Genomic DNA, 27,246 nt, shown 5'->3' on the forward strand with positions numbered 1-27,246 from the left:
TCTGGAGATGTTTCAGGAAACTCAAAACCCGTTACGACTGCCTTTTACTTGGCAGAAGGTCTTTATTTTTTTTTCTTTTTCTTTTTCTTTTTTTTTTTTCTTTTTTTCGGGGCTGGGGACCGAACCCAGGGCCTTGTGCTTGCTGGGCAAGCGCTCTACCGCTGAGCTAAATCCCCAACCCCAGGTCTTTATTTCTTTGCTCTTAAAGTTCAGGGCCCTAGGACCTGTGTAGCATGATGCTGTGTCTTAGATGATATGGAGTATTATGAAGTTTCCTCAATTTTGTCCTGATTAATGATTAATTAATTAATCAATTAATGATTAATTGTTTCCATATGACTCCTGGGAGTGGCTATAGAATGGGAATGTCAGCAGGATATACATACATACATACATACATACATATATGTATGTATATATTTAATCCTTATTATAATCACTACTTATATGGCTTCTACTATTCTTGTATGGTTTTTTTTTCTTGTATGGTTTTTATTATCAGTGTTTGAAACTGGTGCTTCCTCTGGTTATCTCTAGTGCTGGCAGATCTGGTACTAAAAACCTATTCTCCAGATCAGAGCTACCCTTTATTTTAGTGGTCAACTCATTTTAGTGAAAAAAAAAAGTGTACACATATCAGACATTGTATTCAGTGTAAAGAGGACAGCATGAACCTAATTTCTGACTTCCTATGTTTATTAAAAGGGAATGAATATTCCACTTGATCTCACGAGACCCATCCACCAAAGTCCTGATACTCTTTCAAATGAAAGCCTTTTTGCCATCCAATCAACAAAAAATATATAGAGGATGAGGCAGAGACATCGAAACCGTACTCTAGAGAAATGAGTCTTGGTGTAGACGGAGATGCCATGGGATAAGGCAGAGAGGGTTAGCTGTGGGGGAAGCTAGTGTTTGATTTTCTCATCCATATAATGGGGATGCAAATTCATCCTACCAGCCTCATGGGCTCTGCGTGAAGCTACAACCAAAGGCTACTCTATAAGTACTTTGGATATCCTAGTACAATGTGAGTTATAACTGTGGCTATTGTGTAAGTTGCTCATCAAGTTTGAATTTTCTTAGGCCTCATTGAACATGAAGGCCGTGACGTTGTCATTGCTCTGAAGACAAAGCAGACGATCCGCAACGTGATTGCCAAGGCCCTAAAAAACCTCACCTTTCTTTGGTCAAGAGGCATCATTGACAAGCATGAGGGCATCGAGATGAACAAGGTGATAACACAGTTCCCATCTCGTTTGGCTCCATCAGCTCAGATGCCCCAGGACGTAACGAGAAAAGCTGAGGGACATGTGCAGCCACAGGTGCTACCTGTGTAACTCCCCGAAGCCTTTTTAATGCCCGTGGCCATCAAAGCCAGTGCTTCCTGGCATGCTCCAGCAGTTAGAACAACCTGGCTGCAAATGACAGAAACAAGCTGCAGCGAAGTTCAGTGAGGAGGTCAGCTTGGCAGTTAAATAAGAAGGGATTCGCAGGGTGTGTGGTCAGGCCTCTAGAAGGGACTTAAAGAAAGATCTAGAAAGTTTTCCAGATTACTTATCAGGATTGTGTCTGTGAAATCCTCCTCTAGCTTGCTTTCTGGACTCGTAGATGTATTTATTTATTTTTCTGCTTCTTTATCTACTGGTGGAGTTCGTACTGCCTAGTTCCCTGGCTGGGGCATCCACAGAGACAGTTACATAGTAAAGGGAGGGGACCAATTGTGTGTGTGTGTGTGTGTGTGTGTGTGTGTGCGTGTGTGTGTGTGTGTATAAGATGTCATAATTGAATTATAAAGATGGCAAGTTTGATCTGAGTTAATAAGTGAAAACAGGAAGAAGACAATAGGGACAAAAAGGAGTATAATACACTTGAGGGGAGAAACTGAGTCGCAACAGAAATTTATTTAGATTTCCTTGGTTTTGGCTTCTCGTCCATGTTCTATCACAGAAACAATTGCCATAATTTTGAATGTTCATTTTTAGGTTCTTCTTACAAAAATAAAAGCCTTGAATAACTTTCCAATGGCGATCCCACCTCCCACCCCTGACAAATACCTTCCCAACATCGTCTGGATGGAAAATAAAGACGTTCTCATTGAGTTCTTCAAGGTAATAACGTCTTCTGTGCTGGCTCAGGCTTGTTGTAAACGTTTTCCCCTGCCTCAACCTATGACTAAATAAAAACAGAGCTAAACAGAAATTTAGTTAAATTTAGCCTTTTGGGGTGGACGAAATCAGAAACCTGACTTAAAAAGTTAGCAAGTGTTCTGAAGAGTTGAGGTTGCTTTTCCAGCCCAAGCCCCAGTGAGGGCCAAAACACTTTCTTATTTGTTTACTTGCTCACTTATCCCCCAAACATACATATATATATATATATATATATATATATATATATATATATATATATATATATGTATGTATATATATACATTATATATAACATTATTTATTGTGCAAGTACTGATAACAACGTTGTTGCATGTTTGCTTGTACTTTTATTTCTCAAAGTTGATGCGTTATGTCTATAAAGGATAACTAACAACTCAAGAATCTGTTTTCTCTGTTTATGCGACTTGAGAAGTATTTTTAATTTTAAATCTTATTTCTGTTTAGACAAGGTTGAACTCTCTCCTCCTATTTTGTTTTATTTTTATTTTTTATTCAGGAAAGAACCAAACTGACCTACTTTGACTACGGGGATATCATTTGTAGAGAAGGTGAAATGCCGCAAGGAATCTTCTTGATTATTTCAGGAATGGCGAGTGTAAGAACAACTGGCTTATGCATTTTTCCAATGCATTTTGAATATATAGTTGTAATGTAGGGGAAGGCTTTGGAGCTGAAGGTTTTGGAATTGTGAGTCCCCACCACATAAAACCATTTCTGTAGAGCGAAGTGTGACAACTGAAACTGAGTGTCACGCTTCCTACTTGGCTGTGGTTCCCATGTTACCCAGCACTCTCAGGGTTGTTACCTTCTCTTCACAATAAAGTAGAGGGATTGGTGGTTTGAAGATGTTCAAACATGGGAAACAATAAGTATTTGCACTCATTTACCTAAATGAGAGTTCACTCAAAGGTCTTGGCTACAACTCAGAGCCCCTCACAAAGGTCAAGTTGGATGAAGATCAAAATACAACTTGGCAGCTGATCAATGCAAGGTTTCTGTTTAAAGGGTCGGGGTTGGGGGGAGTGAGAAGTGAGGAAGGGATTATGAATTTAGTAGTGGTGTGGGGCAAGAACCCTCTGTCTCTTTATACCGGCATTTCAGCAGCTGACTACAGTGGTCAACTTGGCCTATACACTGATCGATTCCTAATTCCACTGATGCTCTAATGTGACAAAGCTTTGTCATTGGGAAAAGAATATATTTGACTTCCAAATTTTAAAATGAGTATTTTAGACCTTTCACTATTGAGAAAATAAGCTACCGTGATGAATATAATGTGAAGACAATGTAATACCAAGTATCTGATCCTAGACAGTTTTGTTCATTGAGTAAAGAGATGTGTACTTTGTTACTCTCATGAATAAGCACTGGTCATTCTAGGTCTGGACTGACAAAACTGAAAAAAAAAATCTTGGCTCATTTGGAAAGTATTTTCCAGTGAAAGGATAAAAGGAGAGGGAACAAAACCAAAATAAGTTAAATGTTTACACTGTAAATATAACTTTGTTAGTGGAATGTAATTGTTGTCTTAGAGACTTACTGCTAAATAAGCTGACCCTTTCTAGTTCTTTCTGAACTCTGTCTGGCTGGTTCAAGTCAGCTCTTGCAGCTCAAACTCCTTTCCAAGCTGACTGATTCAACCTGGCTTCTCTCAGCTTCTCACTGAATTGCTCTGCTTGCTCTCATACAAACTTTGACAATATATTCTATTCTCCTGCCTCCTCCCCATTCTCTGGCTTGTTCTGTCTTCACCAGTGTCCTGTCCTATCTCTTTAAAACTGCCAATCAATCTCTCTCTCTCTCTCTCTCTCTCTCTCTCTCTCTCTCTCCCTCTCCCTCTCCCTCCCCTTCCCCATTTCTCTAAGTGTGTGTGTGCTTCTCTCTCTCTCTCTCTCTCTCTCTCTCTCTCTCTCTTTCTCTCTCTCTCTCTTTCTCTCTCTCTCTTTTACTAACTTGAGTATTTCTTATATACATTTCAAGTGTTATTCCCTTTCCCTGTTTCCGGGCAAACATCCCCCTAGTCCCTCCCCCTCCCTTGTTTATGGGTGTTCCCCTCCCCATCCTACCCCCATTGCCGCCCTCCCCCCAACAATCTAGTTCACTGGGGGTTCAGTCTTAGCAGGACCCAGGGCTTCCCCTTCCACTGGTGCTCTTACTAGGATATTCATTGCTACCTATGAGGTTAGAGTCCAGGGTCAGTCCATGTATAGTCTTTAGGTAGTGGCTTAGTCCCTGGAAACTCTGGTTGGCATTGTTGTACATATGGGGTCTTGAGCCCCTTCAAGCTCTTCCAGTTCTTTCTCTGATTCCTTCAACGGGGGTCCTATTCTCAGTTCAGTGGTTTGCTGCTGGCATTCACCTCTCTCTGTATTTGCTGTATTCTGGCTGTGTCTCTCAGGAGCAATCTACATCTGGCTCCTGTTGGCCTGCACTTCTTTGCTTCATCCATCTTGTCTAATTGGATGGCTGTATATGTATGGGCCACATGTGGGGCAGGCTCTGAATGGGTGTTCCTTCTGTGTCTGTTTTAATCTTTGCCTCTCTATTCCCTGCCAAGGGTATTCTTATTCCCCTTTTAAAGAAGGAGTGAAGCATTCACATTTTGATCATCTGTCTTGAGTTTCATTTGTTCTAGGCATCTAGGGTAATTCAAGCATTTGAGCTAATAGCCACTTATCAATGAGTGCATACCATGTGTGTTTTTCTGTGATTGGGTTACCTCACTCAGGATGATATTTTCCAGTTCCAACCATTTGCCTATGAATTTCATAAAGTCATTGTTTTTGATAGCTGAGTAATATTCCATTGTGTAGATGTACCACATTTTCTGTATCCATTCCTCTGTTGAAGGGCATCTGGGTTCTTTCCAGCTTCTGGCTATTATAAATAAGGCTGCGATGAACATAGTGGAGCATGTGACTTTTTTATATGTTGGGGCATCTTTTGGGTATATGCCCAAGAGAGGTATAGCTGGATCCTCAGGCAGTTCAATGTCCAATTTTCTGAGGAACCTCCAGACTGATTTCCAGAATGGTTGTACCAGTCTGCAACCCCACCAACAACGGAGGAGTGTTCCTCTTTCTCCGCATCCTCGCCAGCCTCTGCTGTCACCTGGGTTTTTGATCTTAGCCATTCTCACAGGTGTGATGTGAAATCTCAGGGTTGTTTTGATTTGCATTTCCCTTATGACTAAAGATGTTGAACATTTCTTTAGGTGTTTCTCAGCCATTTGGCATTCCTCAGCTGTGAATTGTTTGTTTAGCTCTGAACCCCATTTTTTAATAGGTTTATTTGTCTCCCTGCGGTCTAACTTCTTGAGTTCTTTGTATATTTTGGATATAAGGCCTCTATCTGTTGTAGGATTGGTAAAGATCTTTTTCCAATCTGTTGGTTGTCATTTTGTCCTAACCACAGTGTCCTTTGCCTTACAGAAGCTTTGCAGTTTTATGAGATCCCATTTGTCGATTCTTGATCTTAGAGCATAAGCCATTGGTGTTTTGTTCAGGAAATTTTTTCCAGTGCCCATGTGTTCCAGATGCTTCCCTAGTTTTCCTTCTATTAGTTTGAGTGTATCTGGTTTGATGTGGAGGTCCTTGATCCACTTGGACTTAAGCTTTGTACAGGGTGATAAGCATGGATCGATCTGCATTCTTCTACATGTTGACCTCCAGTTGAACCAGCACCATTTGCTGAAAATGCTATCTTTTTCCATTGGATGGTTTTGGCTCCTTTGTCAAAAATCAAGTGCCCATAGGTGTGTGGGTTCATTTCTGGGTCTTCAATTCTGTTCCATTGGTCTATCTGTCTGTCTCTGTACCAATACCATGCAGTTTTTATCACTATTGCTCTGTAATACTGCTTGAGTTCAGGGATAGTGATTTCCCCTGAAGTCCTTTTATTGTTGAGGATAGTTTTAGCTATTCTGGGTTTTTTGTTATTCCAGATGAATTTGCAAATTGTTCTGTCTAACTCTTTGAAGAATTGGATTGGTATTTTGATGGGGATTGCATTGAATCTGAAGATGGCTTTTGTTAAAATGGCCATTTTTACTATATTAATCCTGCCAATCCATGAGCATGGGAGATCTTTCCATCTTCTGAGGTTTTCTTCAATTTCTTTCTTCAGCGTCTTGAAGTTCTTATTGTACAGATCTTTTACTTGCTTGGTTAAAGTCACACCAAGGTACTTTATATTATTTGGGTCTATTATGAAGGGTGTCGTTTCCCTAATTTTTTTCTCGGCCTGTTTCTCTTTTGTGTAGAGGAAGGCTACTGATTTATTTGAGTTAATTTTATACCCAGCCACTTTGCTGAAGTTGTTTATCAGCTTTAGTAGTTCTCTGGTGGAACTTTTGGGATCACTTAAATATACTATCATATCATCTGCAAATAGTGATATTTTGACTTCTTCTTTTCCGATCTGTATCCCCTTGACCTCCTTTTGTTGTCTGATTGCTCTGGCTAGAACTTCAAGAACTATATTGAATAAGTAGGGAGAGAGTGGGCAGCCTTGTCTAGTCCCTGATTTTAGTGGGATTGCTTCAAGTTTCTCTCCATTTAGTTTAATGTTAGCAACTGGTTTGCTGTATATGGCTTTTACTATGTTTAGGTATGGGCCTTGAATTCCTATTCTTTCCAGGACTTTTATCATGAAGGGGTGTTGAATTTTGTCAAATGCTTTCTCAGCATCTAATGAAATGATCATGTGGTTTTGTTCTTTCAGTTTGTTTATATAATGGATCACGTTGATGGTTTTCTGTATATTAAACCACCCCTGCATGCCTGGGATGAAGCCTACTTGATCATGGTGGATGATTGTTTTGATGTGCTCTTGGATTTGGTTTGCCAGAATTTTATTGAGTATTTTTGCGTCGATATTCATAAGGGAAATTGGTCTGAAGTTCTCTTTCTTTGTTGGGTCTTTGTGTGGTTTAGGTATAAGAGTAATTGTGGCTTCAGAGAAGGAATTCGGTAGTGCTCCATCTGTTTCAATTTTGTGGAATAGTTTGGATAATATTGGTATGAGGTCTTCTATGAAGGTCTGATAGAATTCTGCACTAAACCCGTCTGGACCTGGGCTCTTTTTGGTTGGGAGACGTTTAATGACTGCTCCTATTTCCTTAGGAGTTATGGGGTTGTTTAACTGGTTTATCTGTTCCTGATTTAACTTCGATACCTGGTATCTGTCTAGGAAATTGTCCATTTCCTGAAGATTTTCAAGTTTTGTTGAATATAGGCTTTTATAGTAAGATCTGATGATTTTTTGAATTTCCTCTGAATCTGTAGTTATGTCTCCCTTTTCATTTCTGATTTTGTTAATTTGGATTCACTCTCTGTGTCCTCTCATTAGTCTGGCTAAGGGTTTATCTATCTTGTTGATTTTCTCAAAGAACCAACTTTTGGTTCTGTTGATTCTTTCTATGGTCCTTTTTGTTTCTACTTGGTTGATTTCAGCTCTGAGTTTGATTATTTCCTGCCTTCTACTCCTCCTGGGTGTGTTTGCTTCTTTTTGTTCTAGAGCTTTTAGGTGTGCTGTCAAGCTGCTGACATATGCTCTTTCCTGTTTCTTTCTGCAGGCACTCAGCGCTATGAGTTTTCCTCTTAGCACAGCTTTCATTGTGTCCCATAAGTTTGGGTATGTTGTACCTTCATTTTCATTAAATTCTAAAAAGTCTTTAATTTCTTTCTTTATTTCTTCCTTGACCAGGTTATCATTGAGTAGAGCATTGTTCAATTTCCACGTATATGTGGGCATTCTTCCCTTATTGTTATTGAAGACCAGTTTTAGGCCGTGGTGGTCTGATAGCACGCATGGGATTATTTCTATCTTTCTGTACCTGTTGAGGCCCGTTTTTTGACCAATTATATGATCAATTTTGGAGAAAGTACCATGAGGAGCTGAGAAGAAGGTATATCCTTTTGCTTTAGGATAGAATGTTCTATAAATATCTGTTAAGTCCACTTGGCTCATGACTTCTCTTATTATGTCTACGTCTCTGTTTAATTTCTGTTTCCATGATCTGTCCATTGATGAGAGTGGGGTGTTGAAATCTCCTACTATTATTGTGTGAGGTGCAATGTGTGTTTTGAGCTTTAGTAAGATTTCTTTTACGTATGTAGGTGCCCTTGAATTTGGGGCATAGATATTTAGGGTTGAGAGTTCATCTTGGTGGATTTTTCCTTTGATGAATAAGAAGTGTCCTTATCTTTTTTGATGAATTTTAGTTGAAAATTGATTTTATTTGATATTAGAATGGCTACTCCAGCTTGCTTCTTCCGACCATTTGCTTGGAAAGTTGTTTTCCAGCCTTTCAAGCTGAGGTAGTGTTTGTCTTTGTCTCTGAGGTGTGTTTCCTGTAGGCAGCAGAATGCAGGGTCCTTGTTGTATATCCAGTTTGTTAATCTATGTCTTTTTATTGGGGAGTTGAGGCCATTGATGTTGAGAGATATTCAGGAATAGTGATTATTGCTTCCTGTTATATTCATATTTGGATATGAGGTTATGTTTGTGTGCTTTTCTTCTCTTTGTTTTGTTGCCAAGACGATTAGTTTCTTGCTTCTTCTAGGGTATAGCTTGCCTCCTTATGTTGGGCTTTACATTTATTATCCTTTGTAGTGCTGGATTTGTAGAAAGATATTCTGTAAATTTGGTTTTGTCATGGAATATCTTAGTTTCTCCATCTATGTTAATTGAGAGTTTTGCAGGATACAGTAACCTGGGCTGGCATTTGTGTTCTCTTAGGGTCTGTATGACATCTGTCCACGATCTTCTGGCTTTCATAGTTTCTGGCGAAAAGTCTGGTGTGATTCTGATAGGTCTGCCTTTATATGTTACTTGACCTTTTTCCCTTACTGCTTTTAATATTCTTTCTTTATTTTGTGCGTTTGGTGTTTTGACTATTATGTGACAGGAGGAGTTTCTTTTCTGGTCCAAATTATTTGCAGTTCTGTAGGCTTCTTGTATGCTTATGGGTATCTCTTTCTTTAGGTTAGGGAAGTTTTCTTCTTTGATTTTGTTGAAGATATTTACTGGTCCTTTGAGCTGGGAGTCTTCACTCTCTTCTATACCTATTATCCTTAGGTTTGATCTTCTCATTGAGTCCTGGATTTCTTGTATGTTTTGGACCAGTAGCTTTTTCCTCTTTACATTATCTTTGACAGTTGAGTCGATGATTTCTATGGAATCTTCTGCTCCTGAGGTTCTCTCTTCCATCTCTTGTATTCTGTTGGTGAAGCTCGTATCTACAGCTCTTTGTCTCTTCTTTTGGTTTTCTATATCCAGGGTTGTTTCCATGTGTTCTTTCTTGACTGCTTCTATTTCCATTTTTAATTCCTTCAACTGTTTGATTGTGTTTCCTGGAATTCTTTCAGGGATTTTTGTGACTCCTCTCTATGGGCTTCTACTTGTTTATTTATGTTTTCCTGGAATTCTTTCAGGGATTTTTGCGATTCCTCTCTGTAGGCTTCTACTTGTTCTCTATGGGAGCTCTTCACGTCTTTCTTGAAGTCCTCCAGTGTCATGATCAAATATGATTTTGAAACTAGATCTTGCTTTTCTGGTGTGTTTGGATATTCCGTGTTTGCTTTGGTGGGAGAATTGGGCTCCGATGATGCCATGTAGTCTTGGTTTCTGTTGCTTGGATTCCTGCGCTTGCCTCTTGCCATCAGATTATCTCTAGTGTTACTTTGTTCTGCTCTTTCTGACAGTGGCTAGACTGTCCTATAAGCCTGTGTGTCAGGAGTGCTGTAGATCTGTTTTCCTGTTTCTTTCAGCCAGTTATGGGGACAGAGTGTTCTGCTTTCGGGCGTGTAGTTTTTCCTCTCTACAGGTCTTCAACTGTTCCTGTGGGCCTGTGTCTTGAGTTCACCAGGCAGGTCACTTGCAGCAGAAAAGTTGGTCTTACCTGTGGTTCCGAGGCTCAAGTTTGCTCGTGGGGTGCTGCCTATGAGCTCTCCGAGGCGGCAGCAACCAGGAAGATCTGCGCCGCCCTTTCCGGGAGCTTCCGTGCACCAGGGTTCCAGATGGCATTTGGTGTTTTCCTCTGGCATCAGAGATGTGTGCAGAGTGCAGTCTCTTCTGGTTTCCCAGGCATGTCTGCCTCTCTGAAGGTTTAGCTCTCCCTCCCATGGGATTTGGGTGCAGAGAACTGTTTATCCGGTAGGTCCCTTCAGGTTCTGGTGGTGTCTCAGATGCAGCAGACCTGCTGCTCCTGGGCCCTCCTCTACGGAAACCCAGAGGCCGTATACAGTTTCCTCTTGGGCCAGGGATGTGAGCAGGGGTGAGCAGTGTTGGTGGTCTCTTCCGCTCTGCAGCCTCAGGAGTGCCCACCTGACCAGGTGGTGAGCTCTCTCTCCCACGGGGTTTGGGAGCAGAGAGCTGCTGCGGCAGGGATCCGCCGGTTTGGGACTCCCGGTAAACAGCGAAAGTGCCCAGTCCTAGAGGAATTTTGCTTCTGTGTGTCCTGAGTTCACCAGGCAGGTCACTTGCAGCAGAAAAGTTGGTCTTACCTGTGGTCCCAAGGCTCAAGTTTGCTCGTGGGGTCCTGCCTATGAGCTCTCCGCTGCGGCAGCAACCAGGAAGATCTGCGCCGCCCTTTCCGGGAGCTTCCGTGCCGTGTGCTGCTCTCTTAACTTACCTCTTTTTCCTGGGCTATTCTCTTTTTTTTTCTTTTTTCTTTTCTTTTCTTTTCTTTCTTTTTTTTCCGGAGCTGGGGACCGAACTCAGGGCCTTGCGCTTGCTAGGCAAGCACTTTACCACTGAGCTAAATCCCCAACCCCCCTGGGCTCTTCTCTTAAGTAGCCTCCTTTTCCTCTTCTGTTCTTTTTGAGAATTGGGTGTATTCTATCTCTGACTCATTCTGTCAAATCTTTCTCTTTGTCATTTTGTCTGCCCCTCGAAGCATATTTCAAACATGACTTCTTTCTTCTACAAACAAAATTTACCTTTATTATTAAGGGTTAAGGTGTGTACTAAAGGTGTGTCTGTATTCCAGCCAGATCATACTGTAATCCAGAGTGAGTCAGTATTCCAGCTGGATCACATAGACCTAGAAGGCCTTTGGTTATGGTCTCTTATCAGAACAACCATGTTGCTGGATTTAAATTCCTCTACAACACACATTTAGTATAGTAAAAGAGGAGTCCTAGGAATTAGAAATGAAGATGTGCCACCCACAGGACCTCTGATGCAAAGAGTGAACAAGCACACCATTCCTTGCTTATGTTCAACTAGCTTTTTCACTATTGCATAGTTCAGGGTTTAACCTAGGGAATGGTGCTGCTCATACTGGCTTGGTCAATAAACAATCAAGATCACCCCTCACACATGTCCACAGATGGGCTGATTTAGATAATTTCTCAGTTGAGACTCATCTCAGGTGATTCAGTGAGAAGTTGTCGTTTCAATCCTGAGTCAGGATTTCTGTGGGTAGAGGTTCTGGGAACAAAACTAGTGGCCAGGAAGGAATAATATTTTGAGTCCTTTGGATATGGCACTCCAGAATTTCATCTGTAGCTAACTGTTCCTGAGGAATTTGCTTGTTTGTTTGTTTTGTTTCTTGAGACAGTGTTTCTGTGTGTAGTCCTGGATGTTCTGAACTTGATCTGTAGACCAGGCTGGCCTTGAGCCTCTGTTTCCTGAGTGCTGGGATTAAAGGCACGCATCTCTCTGTTTCTCTTTCTCTCTCTGTCTCTCTTTCTCCTTTCACAGTATTGGTGTCTTTCACTGCCTTTGAAGAAAACATAACATAAAGAATGGGAAAATTAATTTATTTACAGCTCTGTCCATAAATGGGGAGAGGAAAATTCTCACTCTGTCTAGGCATTTCTCATAAAAATGACAGAACTTAAAGCAAAGCCATGAAGTATGCACACGGGGGTAGCTTTTTCCTTGCAAAGAGAGTCTTCTGACACCAGGGATCCTGTGGGCAGCCCCTCCTTAGTACTAGGATGTAAACTTCAATTTCTAATCCCCTGTTGCAGTAGAACCCATCAGAGTGTCCATTTGGTACCTGTAAGAGGATTTTGGTCTATAATGATATCTCTTTGGAGTAATGTTCAAGTCTAAACACCAAATCCGTTTTTGTTTCTTGTATGCCTTGTGTGTATCCCAAAGACAATTTTATATAGTATTTTTATTATGCCTACATTCTACTGTGACCCATCATGTAAGGTCAAGTGTGGAATTTTCTACCAGATGTGTTATTTCAGCCCTTGGAAAGTTTGGGATTTTGGAGAGTTTTGGATTTCAGCTACTTAGATTAGGACCCTCCAGGCAGCAGTATGTAAAAATGTAATGCGGGTGTAAAGAGCTTAGTTTTAATTTTTATAAAAGCAGTCAAGCAAGGCAGTGTGTTCCTTTTATTTAATCCGCATAAGAATCTTGAAGTTTTTTTCCCTTTTGTTGTGTTATTTCGATTTTCAGTGCTAAGGATTGAACTTTATGGCCTCAAGCGTGTTAGGTAAGTGCAATATCTTTGAGTCTAAGAGTCTTACTTTTTATATAAGTAAAACCTTTGCCTTGAGGTGTTGAAATGCAATAAACCATGACTTTTGTGAAAGACAATGCTTTCCAGACACGTGTCATTAAAGAATCTTTGACTTCCTCTGGAACCATCATATGAAAGAGTGGACGCTATTTCTGTATTCAAAGGACTTAACATTTTTATTTCCCCTTTTCATAATTTCTCCCCCAACAGTTACATAGCTCATCTGCCACTTTTGGGATAGACCCAAGCCCGAGGACTACTGACAGACAGTCCAAGACTATGTATACAGAGTACTGTACCAGTGGGGATGTACTTGGCGAGCTGAGCTGTTTGCTTAAGCGTGAAATCGAATATACGGCCATCTGTGAAACTACGCTGCAGGTACGGAATAGCTCTCTTGCAGGTTATTGGTTAATCCTTACTAAGGAAAGCCAGTGTCTTTTCTGGGGTTTGGGTTTTGCTATTCTATTTGGTCACCAGATCGTCTGATGCTAGCAGTATAGAACAGCTTCGAGAAGAGGTTTGACGTCTCACATATGAGGCTCTGCCCAGTTCTGCTGCATCCTGCCTGTGGATGAGCTATTTAATCTCCTTGAGTGTTGGTTTTCTTATTAAGTAGAGAGGATGCTTGTTCTTTGATGTTATGAAGATTAGAAAAATGTTTATGGGGCTATTCTGTTTGAAATGGTCACCATTCTGAAAGCAGTGTTCTATAAAAATACTCGCTTGTTTTAAAACTCCCTTTATTTGTTTTTCTTTTTTTTCACTTGCCAAGTAACAAGTTATTTGTTCAACATAAAAGTAACCTGAAATCCCATTTGGTGTGGACAATCCCAATAAAAGGGAGCTTAAGTTCCTACTACGAATTGTTCTCAGTCTTTGAGGCTGATCGAAGGAACAGAGTAAACCACAGAATCTTAGGGGCATTGTGGAGCAGCAGAAAGGAATGGAGTTTCATCAAACTATACTACGTTGTTTCTGGAAGGGGAGAGAAAGTGTGTATTTAGTCACATGTTTGAATGAACCCATGACAATTCATTTAGCTTGAATTCTGACAGAGAACACGCAGTTTGCCTCTGGAAAGAGGGGCTCTAAGTAGGGAGCATCCTGGATTAACTATAGTGAGAGCTCAGTTCCTGAATCTCAGGCGTGTGAACCAAAACTTCAACATAACTGTTGAGTGATAAATAATCTGGGTATTTTTAGAAACAGCATTGTTTTTTTTAATTTTAATTATGTGTAGGTGCACGTGTACATGTAGGTATTTATGCCAGGAGAGGCCAAAGGCATTAGATCCCTAGGAGCTAGGAACCACCTGACATGGGTACCGAGAACCAAACCTGGGCCCTCTGGAGAAAAGCCAGTGCTCTTAACTGCCGAGCCATCTCTACGGTCTCCATGGGGCTACGTTTTAAAGTTTATAGCTCTCACGGGACTGCAGATTTTTATCCTCCTATATAATCTTTCCACAATGCCAATTCTTTTTTAAAAATTATTTATTTATTACTCATTTTTACATGCCAGATTTTATTCCCCTCCCAGTTCACCCTCCGACTGTTCTACATCCCATACTTTCCCCCCAAAGTCCCCACCCCCATCTCCACGAGGATGCCTCAGCCCCACCCACCCCACCAGACCTCTAAACTCCCTGGGGCCTTCAGTCTCTTGAGGGTTAGGTGCATCTTCTCTGACTGAACCCAGACCCAGCAGTCCCCTGCTGTATATGTGTTGGGGGCCTCATCTCAGCTGGTGTGCGCTGCCTGGTTGGTGATCCAGTGTCTGAGAGATCTATGGGGTCCAGGTTAATTGAGACTGCTGGTCTTCCTACAGGGCTGCCCTCCTCCTCCGCTTCCTCCGGCTTTTCCCTAATTCAACCAAAGGGGTCAGCAGCTTCTGTCCATTGGTTGGGTGCAAATATCTGCATCTGAGTCTTTCAGCTGCTTGTTGGGTCTTTCGGAGGGCAATCTTGATAGGCCCCTTTTTGTGAGCGCCCCATAGCCTCAGTAATGGTGTCGGGTCCCACTTTGAATGCCAATTCGTTTAAATATTAGAGTATTATATCACTACTAGAGCATCAGAGAGTTGTAAGTTGGCTTTCTGAGAGATGGCGGCCATCTTGTTTAGTGACAGGTTGTAATTTAGCTGTCTGTAGCCCGGCCCCTTGTTATTCCAGGCCTTCTTCATCTCCTTGGAGGATTTATATGAAGGTTTTGATGTCTTCTGGCCATCTCTAGAATATAAAATGTGGCTCAAGCTTGCTCTTAGCATTGCAAATCAGTATTTTGAATCAAGCATTGCTGGTGAGGTAAGTTATATGAATAGAATATAAATGAATGGTATGTACCACTGTTGATACAGCAGATGTATTTTTCAGACAAAGATAGAAAGGAAGGTGGTGACTTAGTTAGGGTTTTACTGCTGTGAGCAGACACCATGACCAAGGCAACTTTTATGAAAGACAACGTTTAATTGGGGCTGGCTTACAGGCTCAGAGGTTCAGTCCATTATCGTCAAGGCGGGAGCACGTGGCAGCATCCAGGCAGGTATGACATTGGAAGAGCTGAGAGGTCTACATCTTATTCCAAAGGCAAACAGAAGACTGACTTCCAGGCAGCTAGGAGGAGGGTCTCCAAGCCCACCCCCTACAGGGACACAGTTCTTCCAACAAGGTCACACCTCCTAATAGTACCGCTTCCTGGGCCAAACACATCCAAACTCACAGGTGGTGTCTGACTCTTTAAAATGAGTTTTGACTATTAGCATTTTAACTACTGTCTCATCTTGAATCCCTTGTGCCATTAACAATCTTGTCGCAGTTAATTTTTCCAGGCTACCTGAAAGATCCTTTAAAAAATGAATTAGAAAATATTAAATAGGAAGATCCTACAAAGCAAAGCATATAATTAATTAGATATCTCTTAGTTCTTTCAAGAACTTTGAGATGACTAAGTCCGGTTTATGAACTCTTCCTCCGAAGAGTAGTGGTTCAAGTCTGTCCCCAGACCAGCATCTGCAGTCTTGTATTTGTATGTCACTTGGAATTCATACTCACTCTTTCCATGACTCAGAAGCTGAGGATGTGACAGACCCAAAGTCCAACAATTTTCACTGGTTAGCCATAAACCTTGGGTTAAAAAGAATCTGGCCTCTACGCCAGCCAGGTTTCATTTACAACACGATGGTGATAACTCTCCGGAAAATTTTAGAGTAAGGAGACTAAAATCGCTTTTTATATTGTCTCTCCATGAAGAGTAAGACAATTGCTAGTCTAAAATGAGCCTCCAGAGAGGAAAGTTGGACTTTCTGGACAGCAGGGCAACTGTCCTTCATAATTATGCTTTGATTCACAAGCCATGCAAATTCATGATGCAAATAAGAATGGTCAGATATAAAATGTTCAGGGCAGTAATGTTTATCCACAACCCACTTAATTTTGCTATTGCTGAGATAAGACACTCTGATATAAGCAACATGATGGTTAGCTCATGGTTCAAAGTGAAGCCCATTATGGCAAGAGTCAAGGCAGAGGAATTGAAGCAGCAGGACACACGACATTCACAGGTGGTTCACAGGGAGGGATGAGTGCAAATCAGTGCTCAGCCCCCTTCTCTACTCAGTGCCACCCACAATGAAGATTACACCAATTCATTAATTAATTAATATTACATTAATTAACATAATCAAGACAAACCCTCACAGGCATGCCCAGAGGACCACCTCTCTAGATTCTTTCCAGTTGACATCACTAACCATTAGTTCCCCAGTCTTACTCCTCAGGGAATATCTATTAGATTCTCCCTACCCCAGAAGATAAATTCAGAATCTTATTTATTCTGCCTAGCAACAAACTAATTTTATTTTCTCCCCAATAATCCAGTGAAGGAGACAAGTGACTGCTCCAGATCAAAAAATGTAAATACAGAAAAAAAAATTTAGCACTTTGGGTCTTAAATCATACTTTATACAACTTGAGAAACTTGATTGTGGTCTGACTATTAGATGATACCGAGGAGTTCATAATTATTTATTAGGTATTTAATGATGTCACTAGGTAAGCAATGCTTTAAAAACCTCATTTTCAGCTGAGGGTAGGGAAATTGAGGCAAGAGGATCAAGAGCAACATGCCAACCTCAATTCCAGACTGAGACTCTGTCTTAAAACCAAAAATAAAACAAACACAAGTATTTTTTCGGTGTGAAAGTCTGAAAGGAGAGGGAACTAGGATTTGTTTTAAAATACTAACAGCAGCAGCAGCAGCAGCAACAACAACAACAGAAGTATCGAACATTAGTACAAAGATTTTAGGAATTATTTCCCTCTGATAATCCCATGAAAGAGACAACCAGTCAGGAATTTTTAGCACCCCAGACAAGCATTAGATAATATTCTCATCCATCCTGCTCTATGTCAGTCAATATGCATGCGTTTTCAAACCTAAATAGTACACTTTCAGTTTCTACATCTTTGTTGCAAAATCATAGATAAAATGTTTGCTACTTTTCTTACATTTGTTGGTGCCCCGGCTATGCTGACGCCCCACAGAAAATCACCACAGTTGCCAGTGACTGACAACCAAGGGCTCCCCTGAACGCAAAGCTGGCTCCTGCCAACAGGAAACACCTGCTCTAGGGTTGTCTCCTTGGCTTGTACCTGGTCCCTTTATCTTTACAGTTTCCTCCCTGTATCCAAGTTTGTCTACAGATTTTTCCTACTTCCACATAGCCTTATCACCAAGTGCATCTGCGTAGCCCTACTTCCAAACGAAGTCAAATTCTATGAAGCTAAAGGTTAGAACATCAAGTAAGACCTTTAGGAGACGGGACTCAATTCCACCTACAAAGATTCTGTTCAGTTCCAAAGTCTATGATTCAAAGCCATCGTGTGGGGTTGGGGATTTAGCTCAGCGGTAGAGCACTTGCCTAGCAAGCGCAAGGCCCTGGGTTCGGTCCCCAGCTCCGAAAAAAAGAAAAAAAAAAAGCCATCGTGTATGGCCCAGATGAAGTGACTTGCTTGCTTTCTGTTTGTTTGTTTTGTTACTTTTGCTTATTCAGTTGTCCCGTGGGACCTTTGCTTACCCGCAGGAGAAACCCATGAGTCTTCAGTCTGGTTAAGCCTAGAACTCCAATAGCACATAACTGATCACACGGTGAAGCCGATGATGCCTCCTTCATCAGGTTGGGCAACCAAATTCAGTCATTGGAAGAAGCCAGGCTAAACTCTTAAGTTCTGTAGATTCCCGGATTTATGTGCATTCTGACATCCAGAGCAGAGCATCTGTCTCCTTCTTGACATCATGTATATGCTTGTTAGACTTAAACAGTGTGATTTCCTTGTAGGATTTAAAGTTTCAGAAGTGTGTGATGTTCAATCACGCCTATGTGGAGACTCTGTCAAGCTATAATGAAATGACCCTTAATCACGTGAATATGAAACTCATTATTCTTGTGTACGGCAACGTGATCAACAGCAAGACGGAAGAAACACATGTCGCACCCTGCATTATTCCCAAGTCGTGTGAGCAGGTAAGGAGCATGATTTCTAAAAAGCCATTTGCTTTGCATGGTGCTCCATAGGCGCTTTTAAAGCTCAGAGGCTAACAGTTAGTTGTGCATTTAATTTTAATGTAAACTTGTGAGTCTGAATTTAATTTAAGACCGGCACCTACTGGATGCAGGAATCACGCACGCAGCTTAGCTGTTCTTTTTTTTTTTTTTCCCCCCAGGAGCTGGGGACCCAAACCCAGGGCCTTGCGCTTGCTAGGCAAGCGCTCTACCACTGAGCTAAATCCCCAACCCCCAGCTTAGCTGTTCTGACCTTTAGTTTGCTACTTAATGCAATGAGGATGCTGGCAGGCAGCCCTGTTGGTAGGCTAATGTGAGGACTAAATGGAGCAATTCATATTTAGAGATGCTAGCTTAATCACGGTTCTGCTCCTTGCTTCCTGGAGTCCAGTGGGAAGGCTGGTCTTGATTAGTTGATCTTCATTGTAGGTGTAAAAGTAAGCCATGACTTGCTAGCCATTCCCTTCTTTCCAAATGGAGGTATTCTAGTCCAGTTATAAGTAAGGAGGAGAAGTTTTTGCTTTGGCTTCCGTAAACATGCAAAAGGCAATTTTCTGGCCTAGGATTTCTTTGAAACAACACGAAAGAGGATTTCAAAGTAAAAAGATAGGGCCTGACTGGATTTGTGTGGTAAGTGGTGGAGTCCCATCAGTTTGTCCGGGAGAGACGTTAGCAACTTGGACATCAGCCTAGACTAAGTCATGAGCCCCTGACTCAGAACACAAGAAAACAGGCAGACATGCACGCACGCGCACGCGCAGCTTAGGTTGGAGACCTGGCGCTAAGTTTCAGTGTGTTTCTTGTAGCCTTTACAAAGACGATTGGGAAACAGCCACTTAAGGGATTAGATGTATACTCTTTTGACAAATTTTTATTTCTTTTGCCTTCAGATCCAGGGAATTTCAGATGTAAGCAAGCTTCTTGTAATCCCGACATCTGAGCCTGTCAAAAAAGATGCGACCTCCCATGACGTGGGTAAGGGATAATAGATAGCCAGTTAGTCACGAGAAAACAACTGTGAAGCATTTCAACAAATGCAAAATTCTCTGAACGGTGACTGGAATTGGTTCCCCACTCTGGGCCCATACTGGGGTCACTTTGCTTTTGGGAGATCATCTATCAAAGACCAAGGTCCAGACTTTAAAATCCATGTGGCTCTTGCCTCCCCTCTCTCCCTCCCTCCATACTCTTGATAGCTGACAAGTTCTGGTAAGCCACAAAAAGATATTGGGGTGCTGTTGACATGGGGAGAGGGGAGACTCCCACTGTGGGGTCAGGCAGAGACGGGAAACTGGTCCGTTTCCGGTAGCTGAAGGGAATAGGGAGTCTGACCCACCTTGCTTGAGTATTAGAAGCTGCAGTCACAGGCACAAGTTCAATGGCTTGCATAGTTACGCTTTGAAGGTCACTAAGTAATTTGCAGTGATCGATAGGTGCAATTCTTAACCATGCTGCTGAGCACTGATTATACAGAGAATAGCAGGTAGGAAGGCTTTGATCTGGACACAGTATAGCCAGGGACTTCATTCTGTGCTCATTGTCCCTGACTTGCTGGGCTCAATCACAGCACCATCTCACCTGTCCCAACTTGAGTACAGACAGAGTCGACTTGAGTGCTTTGGTGCATGAGACCATGCAATTATTTTTTTTTTTTTAAATATGTATACGAGTGCTTTGTCTTTCTGTATGGCTGCATGACAGAAGAGGGCATCAGATTTCACTACAGATGGTTCTGAGCCACCACACAGTTGCTGGGCATTGAACTCAGGACCACCCATCTGGAAGAGCAGCCAGTGCTCTTGACCACTGAGCCATCTCTCCAGTACCAACTATGCAATTCTTTTTTTTTTTTTTTTTCCGGAGCTGGGGACGGAACCCAGGGCCTTGTGTTTGCTAGGCAAGCGCTCTACCACTGAGCTAAATCCCCAACCCATAAACTATGCAATTCTTAAAGAGTTGCTAGTTTGAGAGACCTCTCTTTCATCAGCACCCCCTGGCAAGATACTAGACCAAAGGAAGCATTAATGTTCTTGAGACAAAATTCACGAATGGTGGCACTAGTTCCTTGAGTTTGGGCTGTCATACATATTTTGCTTTGAAAATTTTCAATAAGTTGCCATGGGAAAAATATAGAAAAGGTAGATGGTCTGGCAGTATGCAGTCCTCATTCCTGTAGATGGCAACTGTCAGTGAGATATCAACCGACTCCTGTAGTGGGAGTGGGCACTCTGCTCTGTAATCCACAGTGTATCCTGTTGCCTGGATACAGCCTGTGTTGTTTGTGGGACCTGATTGCTGGACTATATGGTAGGCCTTTAAGAGATTATTTACAAAACTCCAGGGGAAGAAAGTAAAGTCTGTTTGGAAAAGGGAAGAAGAAGAGAAGACCTAGGTGGAGAGAGCAGACTGGTATTCCAAACCTCCTGATGTCTTTACTCAAATATTCCTTTTTTCCCCCCTCTTCACCTCAGTCAGCACTGGTCTTCGAACGACCAAGAAAGACTACAGCTGGAAAAGAAAAGATGAGGTAATAAACCGGGCACTTGGGATAGGTTTTCCTTATTGTGACTATTAATCTACATAGCTAAAAAGACATTGCACAAGTCAGGTGTGGTGGTTCACACCTGTAATCCCAGCACTTAGGAGGCAGAGCTGGGGGACCTGGAGCTGGCAACCCAAGCTGTATGAGACCCTGTTTCTATAAATACACTGATAAATAGTGAGGTGAGGGAGCAAAATGCAGGTAGTGAGAAAAGACGCCTTGTTACAGGTCACAGCATTGGTCTAATTGAGACCAAGCTAATCCGTATTACTTAAAAACTAAAATTCGGAAACATTGTTTTCAATCGTGTAATTTTGAGGGCTGGGGCAATGAATGGCTCATTAGCTACTGTGTTTCCTCTACAATCTTTGAGGACCCTAAGTTTAGAAACTCCGCCTACAAACAGCATGCATGGCAGCACACTGCTGTGGGCTTGTAAATAGGGAAGAGAGGTGGAATGCAGGACTCACTAGCTAGCCCCTCTAAAATCTGTTTCTGGCTCAGTAAAAGACCTTGTCTCAAAAATTAAGTACGTAAATAAAAAGTGGAGACAGGACAAGGGAGAGGTCTGAGTACATCATCTTCTGCTTCCCTTCTGGGCACAGGCATTGTGTCATTCACATGAGTACACATACACATGTACAACATAGACATGTGCAGCTGACACACCCAGGTTTTCTCCCCTCTCTTTGTGGGAAGAGGAGGGACATCCATCAAGCTCAGATCTAAGCACAGCTGTCTTAAGCATTCATACTTCTCCCTTTTGGAGTGCGCTACTGGGGAGTCCGCACAGCCAGGCCTCTAAAGCCAGGGGTGGTGGGGAAGGGGAGGAGTTGGTGGGGGGAGTGTTGTGAAGTCACAGACTGATCATGGGCGTCTTCCTAGAGTATCATCCAAATTAACTGTTAGTTTCCTTAAAGTAACAGTTTTATATTAAATGCTACTGAGTAGGATGGCAAACTTATTTGGGTTTTTAAAGGCAAACCCAGACACTTTAAAAAGTATTAGTTTAATTAAAATATCATTACATCATTTCTCCCTCCCTCTTCAATCTCTCACTCCTCTGTTTACCTCCCTTTCAAATTCATGGCCTCTTATTTTTTTACTTATTGTTGTTACGTGTGTGTGTGTGTGTGTGTGTGTGTGTGTGTGTGTGTGTATGTGTATGTGTGTGTATGTGTGTGTGTGTGTGTGTATGTGTGTGTATAAGTATAAAAATGCAAGTTCTGTTGCTGACTCCATTTGGTGCTGCTTATCTGGATATTTTTGGGGGGCTGGCTGCTTGGAATTAGATAACCATTTATTTAGGGTTTCTCTCTGGGGAAGATTGATTCTCCCTGACTCAGCAGTTTGCAGTTGCCTGTATAACATCTAGGGGTGATTTTTCTATTCACGTTGGCATGCCCACTGGTGTCATTGTTCAGGTCTTGCTCAGACTGCCATATTGTTGAGATTTCGTGGGTGTAGGATATGACCTTGCAGCACTCTTTCTGTTCCCCTGGTTATAGCAATCTTTGTAGCCATCTTCAGTGATGCTCCCTGAGCCTCAGACATAAAGGACTGTACTGTAGATGTGTCCGCTTGGGGGTGGGGGTGGGGGGTGAAGGTTGTACCTCAGATTCAGTTGTTTTACATTTGGACTAGCTGTGACTTTCTGTAATGGTCCCTGTCTGTTGCAAAAGAAGGTCCTTTGATGAAGGGTGGGAGCTACAGTTACCTGTGGTTATAAAGACACGTATTTAGAATGTAGTTAGGTATTTTTTTTTTTAAGATTTACTTATTTATTTTATGTACAGCATTCTGCCTGCATATGTGACTGCAGGCCAGAAGAGGGCATCAGATCCCATTACAGATGGTTGTGAGCCACCATGTGGTTGCTGGGAATTGAACTCAGGACCTCTGGAAGAGCAGTCAGTGCTCTTAACCACTGAGCCATTTCTCCAGCCCTGTAGTTAGGTATTTTACTTGTTTAGGAAACTGGCAATAGTAGGCTCTCCTCAGAGATCTCTCACTACCTACGTGGAGTTGACTGAGTTTACCATCAGACAGGCAAGATTTCTCCCCTGTTGAATGGGCCATGGATCCAATTAGGTAGCCATGAGTTGCCACTGAGACATAAATGCCATTTTCACACCTTTTAGGGATACCTTGAGGTGCTGATCACTGCTGAGGGTCACAGACATCACAACAAAACCCAGGAATTTTGAAATGTCTTTCAAGCCATGTCTAGTTTTGTGCTCACTTTCCTTGATCTCCTCAGCTGCCAGAGCTGATGTGGAGAAGTTCAGGCAGTGCTAGAAGCCACGCCTAGATTTGTGAAGGCAAGGTACTTGTTACCCTGGGCCAGAACAGAATAGAGCCCAGGTAGTGGGACTGTCTGCAACTCTCAGGATGGTAGGGTCTCTGTTTAGTCTCTTAATAGCTCTTTTGAAACAATGCCTACCTCTGGGTGGAGTGGATGAGCAGACAGATCTGATAGGTTGACTGGGTATAGGAGTGATGGGTGCTAAGGACAGGCCTTAAGGGTCTTCATAGCCTGCCTCATTTTGATTTCTAATGACTAGATGTCCTCTAAGCAAAAGTCACACACACATACACATACCCCATCCTCAAGGAGATGACCACGCTAATGCTCTTTTAAGAGAAAATTGAGTCCCATCACCTACATTTATGATGAAGGTGATATGCAGTGCACTTGTCTGAAGAAATGGCAGCTGCAGCCATCAAGGTCATGGGCAGTAGTTCATGTTTGTGAGTACACTGTCACTGTCACTGTTGCTGAATTCAGACACACCAGAAGAAGGCATCCCGGATCCCATTGCAGATGGCTGTGAGCCACCATGTGGTTGCTAGGAATTGAACTCAGGACCTCTGGAAGAGCAGCCAATGCTCTTAACCACTGAGCCATCTCTGTAGCCCCAGTGGAAGGACCAGCTCAGCTGTTTTTAGGTGGCTCTTCTAGGGTCCTCCTCTCCTCTCTTACGGAAACCCCATTTCATAGGCGGAGAGAGATCCTGAGCATCAAACGGCTGTGCTTCTTACTTCTCCCTCTCTTCCGGGTTCATCATTATCACTATTATTTGTAAGACTGGGGGATTGAACCTGGGGCCTTAAGCATGTTAGGGGAGCATAGTACCAGTGAGTCATAGTCCCAGCCCACAGGCCCCATTGTTTTCTAAAAAGTTCCCACTTACGAATTTATGGAAAAAGTTTCCATGTACTCTGTAGTCACCCATAAAGCTAACTAGAATTTAAATTTCATGGCGCTTCTCTTCTTCTAAAGCACACCTTTGAGAGTTGAATTTATGCCGTGCCAATTGCTAATTAAACGCTCCCGCCAGGCGGTGGTGGCACATGCCTTTGATCCCAGCACTTGGGAGGCAAAGACAGGTGGATCTTTGTGAGCTGGAGGCCAGCCTGGCCTACAATGTGAGTTCCAAGGCAGTCAGAACTGTAACACTGAGAAACAGTCTCAAAAACAAAAACAAAAAGATTAATGCAGTTTCTCTTTATAGTATATGAATACACATAGATGGGGCTGGAGAGATGGCTCACTGTCACTTGTCACTCTTGCAGAGGAACCAAGTTTGGTTCTCAGCACCCCCATGGGTAGCTCACAGCCATCTCTAACTCCAATTCCAGGGGTTCTAGGCACACACACAGTACACATAAATGCAGGTAAACACCCAGGCACATAAAATAAAAGCAAATGATTAAATACAAATTAGAAATATACATGTTAATCATATAGTAACTCAGAGCCCCTTAGTAAATAAGTTCTTTTAAGGGAAAATGTGCCAGATAATAAAATAGAAACCTTTTCTTAATTTTTGATTCCATTTAATTGGTAAGAAGCTTTTTTCACAGAGTTCATATTTTTGACTTTCCTTTGCAGTTTGAAGGCGGACACCTCTTTAGAAAGACATATTAACGAGACAGCTATGACGTGTGGAGTCAGGTAAAGGCAGATTCGACAGCTCAGCACAAATGACGCCAACTTAGAAACTGCTCCAAGTGTTCACTGCCGCATTTACTTTATAAGTGATTAATGGGCCACCACAAACACTTCAGATCTTTAGTAGCTGCATTATACGTGAGGTGCTCAAAGTTCTTCAGGACAATATAAAATCCCTTAAAACTTAGTGATGGGACTCTTCCCCTAGCTGGGCCCAAGCCATCACAGAGTAAGTTGGCAAATGAGATAGATGTACGCTTGATTAATGTGGTAGTCTCAGTTACCTCACTCGCAGATTTTACTTGTGAAATTGCCATACTTCGTGCCTCTCTGACATTCTGTATCTTCCCGCTCTAGCTTAACTGTGCAGAACTTGGGGAAACGCCCTACAGTCTTGGTTACTGAAAACTCAGTGTGGGAGGAGTCTGCATTCTCACGATGCACAGTCCTGTCTGATGGAACTTTCTGCTTTACTTTTCAAAGTCAAATAAAGGTGGATGTTATGGTCAATGAATAACTGTTCAGAATCCATTATTCCTTCTCACTTCAACCAGACTGAGAATATATTATAGTTTTGAGAAAACAAGGACAGAGGCAGGTAGGTAGGTAGATAGACAGACAGACAGACAGACAGACAGACAGACAGATAGGAGAAAAAGTTGGAAGCTCTCAAACCTTCTCAGGGCAGGTCCTGAGTGGCTTCAGTGTGTCAGGAAATATCAGGTGTGGCTGCACACTGCTGAAACCTGACTGGACTTGACCACAGAGCTTCATTTTTCTGATCCGATATGTCTGGTGCTGTCGCTCAAGGGTGTCGCAGACCAAGCCCCTTCTTGTGCCTTACCCACACTCATCCTTGGCCTTGGTCTCTCACGACCTCGAAACACTGGTGTCACCTGGTGGTCTGCTTGCTTTTCAGGAGTGGTATAAAAGAGCTTTCAAACTACGTGGAGGGCTGCTTAGTTTTGATTGTCAGCCTGCCACAGCAGAGAAGTTACTTGAGAGAATCTCAGTTGAGGAATTAGCTAGATCGAGTGGGTCCATGGGCAATTTTGGAGTGGGGATTGTCTTGACTATTAACCAAAGTTGAAGGGGTGGTACCATTTCATGGGCTCTGAACTGCTTAAGGGTGAGAAAATATAAGCATCAAACAAAGACACATTTACTCTTCTTTGCTCTTGATTGTGGATGTGACATGCATGACCAGTTCCTGCCTTGACTTCCCCAAAATGATGGTCTGGAACCTAGAACCATAAATGAGATAATCCCTTTTCCCCCTTCCCCCTGTTAACTTCTGGTCCGGGTGATTTATCACTACTGTAGAGAAACAAGGACAGGTACCTTTGCCTTTGAGAGGGGAACAGACATTGGTGACAATAGTATTATTCTGCCTGTCAGCAGTACCTAGACTCTATATATGGCTCTGTGGTCCCAGTCTCTCGACTTCTCATTTTACTGGACTGCTCAGTATATTGAGTGCACATTTAACCTTGCACTCAAGTGTTGGTGGTATAGATGCACTAGAAAAGGCATAAGCTTTATGGTCTCGCTTAGGATGCATATTAGCATGGAGATGAAATGATTAGAAGATGGCACTTCAATGTATACAGAATGTGTTGCACTTCAGATAACTAGAAAGCAACCCCAAATAGGACAGTTCCCTGACGGTAGAAATTATCAAAGACTAGTTTTTCTTTCTCTGTTCTGTTACTCACTTGTTCAACTTTATTCTGTGGTTGCATTTTTTTTAAAAATCACATCCAGTAAAAGAAAAGAACAATCTCACCCCCCTACACCCCCTGTCAGGGTTCTCTAGAGTCACATAACTTATGGGTAGTCTCTATATAGTAAGGAAATTTGTTGATGACTTAGTCTGTAGTCCAACTCCCCACCAATGGTCAGCAGGAGCTGTGAATGGAAGTCCAAGGATCTAGCAGTTGCTTAGTCCCACAAGGCAAGCAGGCTCGCCAAGTCTTCCTTCTGCTGGAGTCCTTATGTAGGTCTCCAGCAGATGGTATTGCCAAGATTAAAGGTGTGTACCACCATGCCGGGGTCTGGGATTTGCTTTGTCCCAGATGACCTTGAACTCAGAGAGCTCCTTGCCTTAGTCTCCTGGGATTCACAGCCACTATGCCTCAAGATCTCCATGCCAAGATGCAGCTTAAAAACTTGTATCTCCCTGCCTCAAGAGCAGGATCACAGGTGAGCCTTCCAATTCTGGATTGTAGTTCATTCCAGATAGAGTCAAGTTGACAACCAGGAATAGCCACTACACTCCCCTCACCCCAAAACACCTGCAACCAACCCCTCCCCAAACACTGCTAATTACAGTTCAGCTAAAGAATTACTTTAGAAGTCCAGCATGGTGGCTCACACCTAGAATCCTAGCACTTGGGAAGTAAAAGTAGATCAAAATTTCAAGGCCAACTTACACAACACTGTTTCCAAAACAGAAAGAAAGAAAAGTAAATTCTAAAAATGTCCTAGGAGTCTCTTGTGCCTCACAGGCAAGAAGTAATCACTCACCACT

The 27,246-nt window shown here is 42.3% G+C and overlaps 1 protein-coding gene across 6 annotated transcripts in view; it reads left to right on the top strand.

The window, feature by feature from the left end:
- The window catches only part of Slc9c2 (solute carrier family 9, member C2 (putative)), a 73,449-nt gene extending 48,219 nt beyond the window's left edge, over positions 1-25,230 (top strand). For all 6 annotated transcript variants that reach the window (XM_039091392.2, XM_039091388.2, NM_001402392.1 and 3 more), the window contains 10 exons: positions 1,087-1,235; positions 1,986-2,111; positions 2,668-2,766; positions 12,868-13,038; positions 14,831-14,962; positions 17,995-18,180; positions 19,110-19,194; positions 20,691-20,746; positions 24,657-24,719; positions 25,074-25,230. In XM_039091392.2, coding sequence (XP_038947320.1) covers positions 1,087-1,235; positions 1,986-2,111; positions 2,668-2,766; positions 12,868-13,038; positions 14,831-14,962; positions 17,995-18,180; positions 19,110-19,194; positions 20,691-20,746; positions 24,657-24,692 — 1,040 coding nt within the window. In that variant the 3' untranslated portion in view covers positions 24,693-24,719; positions 25,074-25,230. The remainder of the gene's footprint in view (positions 1-1,086; positions 1,236-1,985; positions 2,112-2,667; positions 2,767-12,867; positions 13,039-14,830; positions 14,963-17,994; positions 18,181-19,109; positions 19,195-20,690; positions 20,747-24,656; positions 24,720-25,073) is intronic.
- Positions 25,231-27,246: the final 2,016 nt, after the last annotated feature.

Source organism: Rattus norvegicus, chromosome 13 (assembly GCF_036323735.1).
Source record: "Rattus norvegicus strain BN/NHsdMcwi chromosome 13, GRCr8, whole genome shotgun sequence".
In the NCBI taxonomy this organism is placed as follows: Eukaryota; Metazoa; Chordata; class Mammalia; order Rodentia; family Muridae; genus Rattus; species Rattus norvegicus.